Source organism: Phodopus roborovskii, unplaced genomic scaffold (assembly GCF_943737965.1).
Source record: "Phodopus roborovskii unplaced genomic scaffold, PHOROB, whole genome shotgun sequence".
Taxonomy (NCBI): domain Eukaryota; kingdom Metazoa; phylum Chordata; class Mammalia; order Rodentia; family Cricetidae; genus Phodopus; species Phodopus roborovskii.
In genome coordinates, this window is record NW_026126618.1 from 5,035,297 (window position 1) to 5,049,330 (window position 14,034).

A 14,034-nucleotide genomic window follows, 5' to 3' on the forward strand; every position below is an offset into this window, starting at 1 on the left:
CCCCCATGTCTGTTTGTTGGTGATGTCTCAGTCCTCTGTCATTAACTGCAAACTTCATTTTCATGGCTTTCAGTTTTGTTCAAAGGTGTTTTCAAAGTCTTCTGCAGGGCCCGGCAATTCCCTCACGTGCAACAGTTCTAACAGACAATTTCAACTCCCGGAAGAAACGACCCTTCTTTTTTTTTGTAAACAAGCATTCTGCCAGGGAGGCTTTTCTCTTCCCCCTAAGCATGACATATTCCTATCTTAAACCACTTAAACTGTATATATATATATATATATATATATATATATATGTATATATATATATATATATATATATATACATACACACACACACACATACACACACACACACACACACACTCACTTTTTACTTGCCAAATTGAAAGCCTTGGGCAAGAATTGTATTTTAGTGTTTTATTTTTGTCCGCCACCTATCTCCCAAATAAAGTACACACGGAGTCTTATTATTACCTATAAATGCCTGGTCTTAGCTTGGCTTGTTTCTGGCCAGCTTTTCTTAAATTATCCCATCTGCCTTTTGCCTCTGGGCTTTTACCTTGCTCTAGTTCTGTATACCTTTCTTACCTTCGTACTCCATGGCTGTCGGGGTGGTTGGTCCTGACATCCTCCCCCTGCTGCTTCCCAGCTCCTCCTCTTCCTCCTTTCTCCTTCTGTTTAATCCTCTCTGCCCGCCAGCCCCGCCTACTCTTGCTCACTATTGGCTGTTGAGCTCGTTATTAGGACCCCCAGGTGTTTTAGACAGGCACAATAACACAGCTTCACAGAGTTAAACAAATGTGCCATAAACAAAAGTCACACGCCTGAAAATAATGTTCTACCACTTAAGAGTCTTGCGTCCTTGTGTGTTCTGAATGACATCACCGTGCCCAGCAGGTCGTAAGGTCTCCAATCACCGCCAATGGACTACCAAGTATTTTTATTTGATTTTTATTGACGCAATTGTTAATTGGATACTTAGTATACTTAGCTACTTTTCTACAGGGTTACACTTTTAGCTGTTCCTTTTTTTATTAACACAGATTACTGATGCTGGACTGTATTTATGACAATATCAGTTTGTGCTTTTGGAATTTGATATTGACTTTATCTTCCACGGTTTACTGAGGTTGATATTTTATCAGATGATTGTCAGTTCTATTTGGAAAGAGAATTTGCTTCTCTTATGCTACTTTCATCACCACTTAATAGTTATAGGTGTTACATAAATTAATGAAGGGGTAAACTGTGTTAGCTGGATTTGCCTACTGAAACACCCGCCACCCCCTCCCCACCACCCCGTAACACAATTTCCCATCTACTTTATGCAGGTAAATGTGACTGTAAGGAACAAGTGTTAGGAAACCCCAAGGCATTCTGTGGAATGAAGTATTCATACGGTGAGTTTGAAGTCCTCAGTGGTGAACATCCTATCCAGACTACATAAGAGCTTCCCAGGGAAGCTTGAGGCTGAGGAGATTCCACAGCACGTAAGATGCCTGGGAAATGCTACGATGGCCGTTTGTGAGGCATTAAGATTTGTGACTCAAGCTGGGTAGTGGTGGCTGGCACACACCTTTAGTCCCAGCACTCGGGAGGCAGAGGCAGGTGGATCTCTGTGAGTTCGAGGCCAGCCTGGTCTACAAATTGAGTTCCAGGCCAGCCACAGCTACATAGAGAAACCCTGTCTTGAAAAAAAAACAAAAGGAAAAAATTTTGGGATTCACCTAGGACTGTTCCCGAATATCCATACATTCTTCTACCATTCACATTAAAACAAAGAAATAAACAAAACCAGCATATGAAAATAGGAAAATGGAATTTCTCTAAATAATGACTGTTACTATCTTCAAACTCTGATTGGCTCTGTATTTATTATGAAATATGTTAGATTATCTTATTTTGCCAACCCATTCTTGACTAACGTCTGAGGCTTTCTAATTGCCCCCACAGTTCATATATGGCTGAAAATATGTATTTGAATAAAGAGAAAGTTTTTCAGTCATGATCCCCAAAACCAAAAGGAGTATTCTCATGCTTGATTTTGTTTATTGTTCTTTCTTAGCTGGCCTGAAACTTAATACAACGCTGGCCTCCAAGTCACAGAGATCTGCCTGCCTCTGCCTCCAGTGTGCTGGGAGCCACTGTGTGTGTGTGCCTGTGTGAGTGCACGTGTGCCTGTGTGGCTTGAGAGGTGGCTCAGCAGTACTGACTGCTCTTTCAGAAGACCCAGATTGGGTTCCCAGCACTCACATGGCAGCTTACAACTGTCTGTAACAGTTCCAGGGAATCTGACACCCTCACACAGACATACATGCAAACCAAACACCAATGTCAACCTACCCTGTTCAACACTTTACAGTGTAGAACACATAGAATTAAAATATCACATAGAATTCCAGAGCATGTATAATTTCTATGTGTCAATTTAGAAATATTTTTCAGGTATTAAAAATTAAAAGAAGGATCTGGCGAGATGATTCGTCAGTTAAGAACACTTGCTGATCTAACAGAGGACCAGGGTTCAGTTCCCAGCATGCACATAGTGGCTCACACTGTCTGTAATTCTAGCTCTGGGTCAGGGCTGGAGGGATCTGATGTTTTCTTTTGTCCTCCATGGGCACCAGGAACACACATATCGCGAACATACATACAGGCAAGCATTCATACGCATAAAATAAAAATAAATCAAAGAAAAAGAGCACTATAGTCCTGCCATCACGTAGGAGGGCAGTTTACCTCACCCAGTCAGCTTACACTGTACTCCACAGAACAGCAAAAACAATGTTATATAACATCTGTAAAGTGATGTAAAATATACCCCTATCAAAGCATTCTGTCCTCTGTCATAACATCATATACGGGAGACCACACAAGTATACTACCATCAGAATCTAAATAAAAACAAGGACAGTAGTTCACCTTCCTATTTATTCTTTCTTTGTAGTTTTCATATGTGAATATTCTTTTTTTGTTTTGTTTTGGTTGGTTGGTTTTTGAGACAGGGTTTCTCTGTATAGCACTGGCTGTACTGGAACTCTCTTTGTAGATCCAGCTGGCCTTGAACTCAGAGATCCACCTGCCTCTACCTCTTAAGTACAGAAATTAAAGGTGTGTGCCTCCATGCCTGGCTCAGCTGGAGATGCTTAAAATTTTGCAGAAGGCAAGGGATAATATCTTTCTAGTACCAGAATATGGGAAGGTGCAGAAGTTGAAACTTCCCAGTAAAGAGAAAATAAAATATAAATGAGATTAAATCATTGTGAAAGTGAATGAACCTCATGATTTTTAAAGCAGATTTCCACATTCTGATTTTCATTGACTCACTTTTCCATCATACTTGGAACTGAGTCATCAAATTGTTTGAATTTCAAGAGAAAACATGACGTTCGTGCGTTTTCTTAACTTTTGGAATTGTGTTGTTCCAGTGTTAAAAATCAAGATTTTATCAGCACATGATAAAGGCTCACACGCCGAGGTCAATGTGAAGATAAAAAAGGTCTTACAGTCGACGAAACTGAAGGTCTTACCAGGCAAGCGAACGCTGTATCCAGAGTCCTGGACAAACAGAGGCTGCACGTGCCCAATCCTGAACCCAGGTGAGCACTAATCAGACTTAATTAGTTAATCTTGTGACCCTCGTCTCTGCACTCTAGCTGGCTGCCTTACATCCTCTGAAGCAAAACTCAGTAAGGTCTTCTTCCCCCCCCCCCCCCTTACCTTCTGAATACTGGGAAAAATCCAAAAGGAGTTCTTTGAACTGACAATGAAAAATACAAAACCCAATCCTCTCCATGTGCTCTAAAGACGTAAAATATTTTAAAATCCAGCAGTATAATACTTTCTGTCCTGAGAGAGACACCTCAGATTGGCTGCCCCCTGCATCGACAGAACTCTCCTGAGCTGTCTGCCATGTATGTGTTATTTGAAAACTAGGGCCCCCTTCCATGCAAACCTGTTCCCAAAGGAAGGGCCATGCAAAAGCCCATCGGTGCCAAATGACTCCGAAACTGTTTTCACTATTGCATGAGAGGCATCTGTTTCCCCTGGATAGAAAACAACTCCTAAGTTTTCATCCTGTTGTTTTTCATTAAATGAGCATTCTGGCTTCGAATGAGAAACAGCAGGGGAAAAGAATTTAAATACAATCTTAGCGAGGTTTGACTAGAACCTGAGAAACATAGCGCAGAGATGATGGTTCGTGATTCTATAGATTCCTGGCAATGGCACTTTCAGGGTGCAGGACCAGCTGGCATAGGGTTCGCCTATGACAAACTTCCTTCAGGGTTATGTGAGAAGTCTGCTAAGGACACCACAACCTTATCCTACATGTAAACATTCACCTCACACAGTATCCTCAGCCACTTCTCTGTCCCCCTTGCTAAGTGTGAAGACAGGATATAGATTTCTGATCACAGTGTATCTTCAATGGCCATCCAGCATCAGCACCCAAATATAATATAGTGTGCAGATGATAGCTTCTAAAAGCCTGCTTCCGGCCCCGCACTTCGTGATTTCCTGTTTGTGCAATCATCGCCTGAGCTCTAGGACACAGCTAAGACAGGTTCATAATTTATATTCTGCATCTAATGTCTTCCGATCCACGAAAGCACAGTTACGTTAGAAAGAACTCTTCTGTGTTTTTAATTAACAAATTAAAAGAAACAGGTTAACAGAGGGAAAACTACAAATAAAATATTGCCTTAATCTAAACACAACCAGTGTTCTACAATAAAAATAATTTTCTCAAGTTAGCTAATTTCTTATAACCTCTTTCCATCCCCTCTAATATTTTACTTAATTTCACTTAAATATCAATAAGGTAGAAGGGAAACTTTTTTAATTATAAGGATAAACAGTTCCAAAGCATAAATCTGAAGAGTAAGTAAGAATCTTGGATGTGTTAATACAGAAAACAAAGAGCCATTCATTTAAATTCTGTTTCCTGATGATCTGCGCTTAGGGGCTCTTATGAGCAATTTTCTATTATCTTGCCTAAAGGGGGAGGGGAGCCTGTCCGGTTTTGCAGAATGACATTAAAAACAAAAGTTCTGACCATCTGAGCCAACCTCCAGGAAGTGAGCTATATTTCCTGCTCAGGTTGCTGCCAGAGTCCAAGCACCAACTGAGCTCATCACAATTGAAAACATAAGCGCAATTATTCAAAGAATTCTTGAAAACATGTTTACTTGCTTTGAAGAAAAATCTGGAAGCTGCCAAAGCAAAACCAGACACTGTTTCATTTTGCTTTTGTTTTTCCATTTTTACAAGTTCAATAAGAAAACCAAAGAAGACTGATAAAAAAAATACTCTGAAACCCTATGTCTCAACTTACCTCCTGTGCTGCCTTTGGAAAGAAGTAAGCTACCAGCCCACTCCTCTGTGACTGGTACATACATTTCATCAGTCACGTCTTTGTTTTTTATCTATAAAAGAAAGGCAATGTACTTTGGTGCTAGCATTGGTATTCAAAGACTGAATGCTAGCACCAAAGTACATTGCCTTTCTTTTATAGATAAAAAACATTGTGCCCTCAAACATATAACAAAGCAGTCATCAAACTGTAAAGATAGACAAATTCAATACAAATGATACTAAGGGGTGTAAAAGAAGACAATATGTTAAGGTATGGTTTGATGGTACTCTGTGCTTTCGAGGTTATTCGGTATCATCTATATTAGTTTTATATTGATACTTTGAATGGAATTCCTGTACTATTTGTTCTATTTATGGCTTTAAGGTAATTTGAAATACTGGTCTTGATCTACAACTTGCTTTTATTATTACTCTTAAGCCTTTATCTGTGTATTCATGTTTTGCCTGAATGCATGTCTGGGCACATGTTCATGAAGCACATACAGGGCAGAAGAGGCTGTTCAGTCTCCTGGGACTAGAGTTACAGATGGGGGTGAGCTGCCATGTGGATGCTGGGAATTGAACCAGGGTCCTCTGCAAGAGCAGCCACTGCTTTTAACCAGAGTCATCTCATCAGCCCTGAAGTTTTTGTAAAAGAGAACTGTATTATTTAAACATTGGGCAATAACAAGATATGAGTTTTAAAAATGCTTGTATTAGTAAAAAGAGAACTTTATTATTTAAATATTTAATTATATATTCTCTTTCTCTCTCTCTCTCACACACACACACACATACACACACACACACACACACACACACACACACACATACATATGCAAACTATAAGTAGCTTGCATGTTTGTTTTACTAGGGATTCAACCTAGGTAATTGTGCACTGCCAGGCAAGCATTCTACCTCTGAGCTACATCCAAAGTCCTTTTAATTTTGAGACAAGGTCTTGCTAAAATGCCCAGGTGACCCCAGACTTAGGATCTCCTTGCCTTAGTGTCCTAAGCAGCCATAATAACTAGGATTACAGGCATGCATCTCTACTCATGGCTCATAAATTTAAACTAATATTTATTTAAATTTTAACATCTAGTGTTTTAATTAAATTTAAAGTATATAGCTCTTTGTCTTAGAAAGTTATAAGCATAATTACTTTCTAGTCCTATATTTTATAAAATTGTTTCTAAATATCAAAATTGACACCATTAAAATATGTAATGAGGGCTATTATCATTTCCTTAACTAGTACATAAAGAGACAATCCATCTCTGTGAGTTTGTTAACCAAAATATTTTACTAAAAGCCTGAAAAAAATTTTTTTTATTATAAGGACAGCACTAAATGTAGTCAAGTCTCATCAGTTTTTTTATCTTGGTTTTTGCTTTATTTTGTTCACAAACAAGCCTCTTATATCCCTCAAATACAGCTGTATAGAGAGAATACCGCTCATTTTATGTCATTCGCAACATTTTCCAAATAGTTGCTTTATTTTTGTAAAGTCCTTTTTTGTTTGTTTGCTTGTTTGTTCTGTTTTGTTTTGTTTTTGTCTTTTGTTTTTTATCAGACAGGATTTCTCTGTGTAGCCTTTGCTGTCCTGGAGCTCACTCTGTAGACCAGGCTGGCCTTGAACTCACAGAGATCCACCTGCCTCTGCCTCCAGAGTGCTGGGATTAAAGGCGTACGCCACCACCTCCCAGAAAAGTCTTTCTTGATTGCTGCTACCACACACACTGACCTCCAGGGAAATCAACACTGGTGCCCATTGGTCCCCCATGTCTCTCACTCAGGGTGCAACAATATGCAGGTCAAGAATCAGACAGCCCTGAGCCTGAGTCCCCAGCCAGCGCTGCTACTTAGTAGGAGGAACTGAACGAGTTTCCTGACTTCTAGGCCTCGGTTTCTCACCCGTACAAAAGGAGAGGCATGACACTTATTTCATAAGTCACATCAAGTTCATATAGGATAATAAGGGTACAGTATTTGGTACCTAATATACACTAACGGTCAGCTCTCACTGTTCATGACTCTCCATCTTATCCACACCTATGTACAACCATGAGGTGGGAATGCCTGAGATTCCTGAAGCCACATCCCCTCCTTTAACAGAGTATAATGCATGCATCTCCTCTGTGCTTTCAGGTCTGGAGTACCTTGTAGCTGGACACGAGGACGTCAGGACAGGCAAACTGGTTGTGAATATGAAAAGCTTTGTCCAGCGCTGGAAACCGGCTCTCGGGAGAAGAGTCATGCATATCTTAAAAAGAGAGTGCAAGTAGCCCCTGGATGTGTGAAGAAGCCCCTGGAGGTGTGAAGAAGCACACAAAGGCTCTTCCCTGGTTAGAGACTCAAGTGAGATGAGAAAGAGATCTCGAAGTGAAACTGGAATATTTCTTAAGTGCCAAAAAGCAGAAAAATGTTCCAATGTGTAGGCCTTGTCTGACCTATCTGCTCTGGATCTGTGTTTGATTTCAGCTTTGTTTCATAAGGAGAAGGGAAAACCCCTGAGCCGATAGCTGCTTCCCGTGGAGCTGGTTCCCAATGTCACAGCTACGGAGAGTATTTTAATGGCAACATGATCTTTAGCACTCACCCATTAAGGGCTGTATCCCTGGGAAGGTCCCCTCCCAGCTTTAGATATGTGCATTGTATTTGATGCTATTTAAGGAATTAATGCGATTTTTAGGAACCCCTCCCCCCAACTCTACTGTCAGCAAAGGCATTTCTTAAAAAGAGCCTTGTCTTGTGTGCTGTGTGTGGACACGGGTGTGTGGGATGGGAAAGGAACTTCTCCGTGTATATATAGTATTTCTTCGCGTAAAGCACTTTACCTACCACTGGTGTGAAAGTTCGGAGACCGCTGTGGACAGGAAGAAAAGAGAAGGGTGGTGTGAAGACCTATTGAAACCGAGGCCACTGTGGGAGACACAGCAACCGTGACAAAGAAAACTCTCTGCTGTTCCGCTCTCCACACTGGGAGAAACGCTGGAAAGATACAACGGGAAAGGAGAATGTTTGCGTGAGGTCTCTGAGAGGTTACAAGACACTGGTCATGATGAAACTTAAAAAAGAAAGAGAGATAGAGAGACTCCAGGTCAAGAGGAAGAAACCATAAGCACAGACAGATGTTTGCATGCAGGGAGAGTAGGCTTCACATGTCGAAAGACTCAACTACTTGTGATGCACTTGTACACACTTGGAAAATTATTGTAAACACAGAATTTGTTCTATTTTTGTGTTTAGTATTTAAACGTGAACATTGGACCAGTTTTCTTTCTTCTTTTATTAACAGTACATGGTCATGACATTTACCTGTTTTGCTAACACAGCATATGTGATAGTTCAGCACACTACTGTTTTTCACTATCTTTTATTTTCTTTACCCAGGCATGGCCACTCTGTGTACAGTACCGACTGTACTGGAATTTGCAAACCAGCACCACAGTGCCGAAACCTTAGGTTCATATCCGGGTCATCTTTTTCCCCGAGGTCCTGTGGACTCACAAATATATATATATATATATATATATATATATATATATATATATATATATATTGCTTTGTGAAATTTTTATATTTCATGTATGTAATAAAGGAATATGACCTCCTGACCTTTGTATCCTGACCAATTCTTCAATGGTGCCAAAGATGAACTTCTTTTAATAAGGGAACTTGAGTCTAATTCCTTAAATTAAGAAAATTAATTATGGGGGAATGACTTGTGGGTAAATTAAAAGCATTTGTCATGCAAGCCTCACGACCCGAGTTCAAACCCCAGAATCCACACAATAATTAAGAAATGAACTGACTTGGGCAAGCTGTCATCTGATTTCTACATGTGCACCAGAACACATGCATGCCCACACAGCATACACACGCCAACTAAATCAATGTTTAGTTAATCCCGCCACTCAGGAGGCAGAAGCAGGTGTGTCTCAGGGTTCGAGGCCAGCCTGGTCTACAGAGCAAGTTCTACAGCCAGGGCCGCACACAGGAAAGCCTGTCTCAGAAAAGAAGAGGAGGAGGAAGAGGAAGAAGGGGGGAAGAGGGAAGCGGAAGAAAGGAAAGGAAGAGAGAGCTAGGGCCTCAGCGAGGCCCCAACAACAAGGCGGGAGGTGAGAACGAGCTCCCAAAAAGTTGTTCCCTAACCTGCACACATAAACTCTGAACAGATAACCCTGGAAGAAAATACATTATAGAGAAAGAGTAACCCAGTTACTCTGAGATTTAGGGCAGAGCAGAAGCAAATGGATTTTCTTTCTGCATTGCCATTTTCATAACATTTGTTGTCTGTATTTTTGGTTGTAAGCCTAGCCTTTAACAGCCAAGGCGTCCCTCTAGCTCGACATACTAATTTTTTAACTAGTTTATTTTTTTACGTTAGTGGGGAGGGTTCATGCCACAGCACTCATGTCTAGGTCAGAGGGCATCCGGCAGGGGTTATCCTTCCCTTCCACTACTCAGGTTCCAAGGATCTTACTCAGGTCCTCAGGCTTGGCAGCAAGCACCTCTACCCACAGAACCATCTCACCTGCCCTTAATAATTATAAAAGTTTCCTGCTGAAACACAAAGGGAGTGAGTGAGATGGCTCAGCGGGTATTCATTACCTGTCACCAAGTCTCACAACCTGAGTTCAACCCCAGGTCCCACATGGTAGAGAGAGAAGGCTTTATTCATCAATCAAGAAAAGAAACATACATTCACAGCATACAGAAGGACATCCTCCCATCAAGAGGCTCACCTCAGGCGTTTGCCACAACAGAAAGCTGATAACACAAGACCTCTGTGACTGGAATTTTCCTCTTTAAAGCACATCTCTTGCAACATTAAAGAGAAATCCTTCTTCTAATAATCTCATAATAGCTTGACTCTGAAATCACTTTTAGTCTTTCCCCTGCCGCTTTCAACCTCCCAGGAGCACCCTTTGGTTTCCAAAGTTAGGTCTCACACACACACACACACACACACACACACACACACACACACACACACACCATCATCATCATCCCTGCCGGGGCTCTCTATGTAGGTTCTCTTCTGAGCATTTTACAAAATAACCACCTGGGTATCGAGTCAAATCAGACTTCCATGTATGGCAGCATCGGAACCCAAACACATCCCCCAGAAGCTCCTGGGATCGTTTATGCCCCCCAGAGCTTTCTTCTGGGTACTGCTGCGCCTAATTAGTCAGCTGGTTGTTGAGCAATCCCCACATACCTATCCTGATGTGCCTGAGGTCAACACAGTCTGTGCCCTCCTCTTACATCATTTTCCCTGTAGAGGGATGCTGCTGATGTTTAGCATTTGATGCAATGGAAAGTCTCAATAATAGGATAATCTTTTAATAGTGTCCATGTAATGAGGTCAGATCTATGGGGATGTGACCACGAGTCAAGCAGCAATGTGCATCTGGCTGAATTCAGCAAACAGCAGGGCCTAGTATGGGTAAACAGTTCTTTGGGACACTTTAAGTTCCGGCAAAACAAATCCTCTTCTAAATGATCAGAGACGGCTCTCTGAAGGGTGGGAAAGAAGCCCTCGAAAATGTCCTGTGGTGGCTGTCCCTCTGCCACTCCCGGGAATGCCTGAGGATATGGGTGAACACCCCATTGGCCTCTCGTCAAAGGTCCCGGGACTGAGCTGCTTTGTGTTCATTGTTTAGATGATAAGCAGTCCCCTGATGTAACCCTACCAAACAAACAGTCGACCTTACTCACAACTTATTTCCCACAGTTTGCAAGGAAAATATTTATGAACAGCTTCAATTCTGCAAGGGAGATTGGTATGGTAAGAATGGAACCGAGGCAAAGGAGTGTGCTTCGCATGACTGACAGTTTGTTTTCAGCCGTTCTCCCGGAGAAGGATGCGTCCGGGTATACTTTCTCAAGCGTGATGCTGCGGCCCCTGCATCGCACCAAAGACACGTAACTGTTTCTGTACTATTCAAACGTTAATGAATAAGCTTGAAACCTAGAACCTTCTCCATGAGAAATGCTTAGATCTCTAGTGTTCACATATGCTGCTAACTAAAAAACAGAGAAAAAAGAAATGGCGCTGGATCAAACACTAACTTCTAAAATGTGAGGTTGCTCATTCCAGTTAGAAGCCACAGGGATAGACCTCCATAGAAGAACACTTGCTTAGAGTGCCCCAGTGGCCCTGGATTTGATAAGTCATAGTGTGTCTCTCGGAACAGGAGGCAGAAGAAGCCAGACAAGGGATCCTGCTTGCCAGAAAGAAAAGCAACTTCTACCAAAATTTCACAGCCTCAGTATGATGACTGGCTCAGAATTCCTGGATGCTCCAGGTGTAGTAAATAAAACTGGGCGACCCATGCCCAGTATGGTGGCACATGCCTTTAATTCCACCGTTTGGGAGGCAGAGGCAGGAGGATCTCTGTGAGTTCGAGGCCAGCCTGGTCTACAGAGTGAATGTCAGAACAGGCTCCAAAACTACACAGAGAAACCCTGTCTCAAAAAAAAAAAGAAAAAGAGAAAAGAAAAAGAAAAAGATAGAATCTGAAGTGGAGACAGGCAAAGGCACTTGCCCTTGATGATGTAACTCTGACAACTGAGTCTGTTCCCCAGAGCCCCCACAAAGGGGGAAAGAGATAACCGATTCCACAGTGTGACCTCCCGACGTGTGCCATGAGTGGTATACACACCCATATGCCACACACACAATACTAAAATAATTACATTTTACTTAAAGAATCCTATAAGTAAGGTGCTTTTCTAGGTGCTTCATCCTCTAATGTGTAATACGCCCATTTCCCAGATGCAGTAACTGTGGCACAGAGAAACTGAACTGTTCAAGGAAGGGCACTTTGCTCATGAGTGTGAAGTCTGGATTTGAACCTAAGCAGCCTAATTCACAAGAGTCATGTCTCAAGCAGTAAAAGGACCTGGGTGTCAGAAAGGCATCCACGGGAACTGACGCTAACGGTGGCATTTTCCTGTCTATCGTTTCTCTTGGATCGTGGTTGAGAGAAGAGCTCTGAAGTTCTACATTTCTCCTGTTTTCCTTCTCCAGACTTCGGACTCCAGTGTAGTCTACGATATTCTGTAGTCAGATGATTTCCTGTCTTTGTCACAGTCACCACGCTGCCTGCCACGATTCCTATCAAGACAAAACGGTAAGGGCCCCTCTTTGGCCTTCATTCTCTCCCCTTGGCCTTGCTTTGTAAGGTCCATCTGGGCAGAAAAGCTGCTCCTGCATTCAGCAGTAATGACCCTGACCAAGCTACTGTGAAACGAAGCAGCATTTCAAATCAATTCTCTCAGCTGTGACTTGTGCTGTGTAGGCAAATTCTGCTTGCAAGATGAATGAGAAGGCGTTACACCAGAGTGAGACAAGAAACGGAGAAATACAGAAAGAGACACTTTGTCAACCTAGGATACATAGTGAGAGGCAGGGGCAAAAGGGGAAGGGTAAAAGGAAGCAGTAATTGAAGGCAGAAGCACTCGATCACTCTAGCAGGAGTGAGCAAACTATTTCAAAGTAGAGTACTCAGCCAACTACTTTCATGGCTACACATCCTAATTTATAGTCTTTGAATATTTACTGCTATATCTAATACTTGTCTTGTTACTGTTTTTGAGGAATTAATACAATCAAAGGAAATAAAATACTAAAGAAACATAAGAAAATGATAATAAACTATAAAGCCTGATGGTTCAGTGGTTAAGATCACTTACTGATCTTTCAGAGGGCCCAAGTTTGATTTGCAGAATCCAACTATTGCCTCACAACCATGGGTAACTCCAGTTTCAGGAGAATCTGACACCCTCCTCTGGCCTCCTGGGACACCAGGCGTGTGTGTGGTGCGCATACATGCATGTAGGCAAACACTCATAACATAAAAATAAATAAAGCTTTAAAAAGGACAATTAGAAAGCCAATTTGATTTTACTATATATATTGAGATGGGATTCTAAATTTACCATTTACAGAGTACCCAGCCAAGAAACAATTATAGTCAGTAACCATTGCCTAAAAGCCTTTTTACATGGTAATTATAACAATGGTGATCTCCTTTGCCATCATCAAATACCAGATGCTACCCTAAACTTTAAATGGATTGGCTCCTCTGGTTGCATACAATAATAGCAATAGTAAGGTCAATCATAGAATTAGGCTAAAACCAAGGGCCACAGAGGTCCAATAACGAACTTTCCAAAAGGCAGAATGAATAGAATGAATAAAAGGCAAGGCTAGGCTTTGACCCCTGATGCCTGTGCCTTCAGAGTTTACACTTGGCCTCTGTACGTGCTGTACTGGTAGTTTGTGTAAAATTCAGCAGACATGACTTGTTAATACAATGTTGCAGACCTATCCCTCTGGGGCCTTTACAAAGGTCTGGGTACAGAATAGGAATGGACACTATTTATTTATAAATGTTGTTATTTTGGTTTCTTTTGATATAGTGTATCACATAGACCAGACCGATTTTAGACTCACTATATGTAACTGAGGGTGGTCTTGAACTTCTCATCCTCCTGCTTTCATCTCTCAAGTGCTAGGCATTCACCCCCATGCCCAACCAGGGAGGAAAATTTTAATAAGCATCATTGGTGACTCAGATGTAGGTGGCATCTTGACATGATGGAGAAACACCGTCATTAGACACTTCTCTGGAATAGAATTTGCAAAGTCATAAAATGACT

General features: G+C 41.6%; 1 protein-coding gene across 3 annotated transcripts in view; it reads left to right on the top strand.

Annotated features, from left to right (window-relative positions):
* The window catches only part of Ntn4 (netrin 4), a 94,870-nt gene extending 85,890 nt beyond the window's left edge, over positions 1–8,980 (top strand). For all 3 annotated transcript variants that reach the window (XM_051206283.1, XM_051206284.1, XM_051206285.1), the window contains 3 exons: positions 1,335–1,403; positions 3,432–3,602; positions 7,510–8,980. In XM_051206283.1, the coding sequence (XP_051062240.1) occupies positions 1,335–1,403; positions 3,432–3,602; positions 7,510–7,646 (377 nt within the window). In that variant the 3' untranslated portion in view covers positions 7,647–8,980. The remainder of the gene's footprint in view (positions 1–1,334; positions 1,404–3,431; positions 3,603–7,509) is intronic.
* The last annotated feature ends 5,054 nt before the right edge of the window (positions 8,981–14,034 follow it).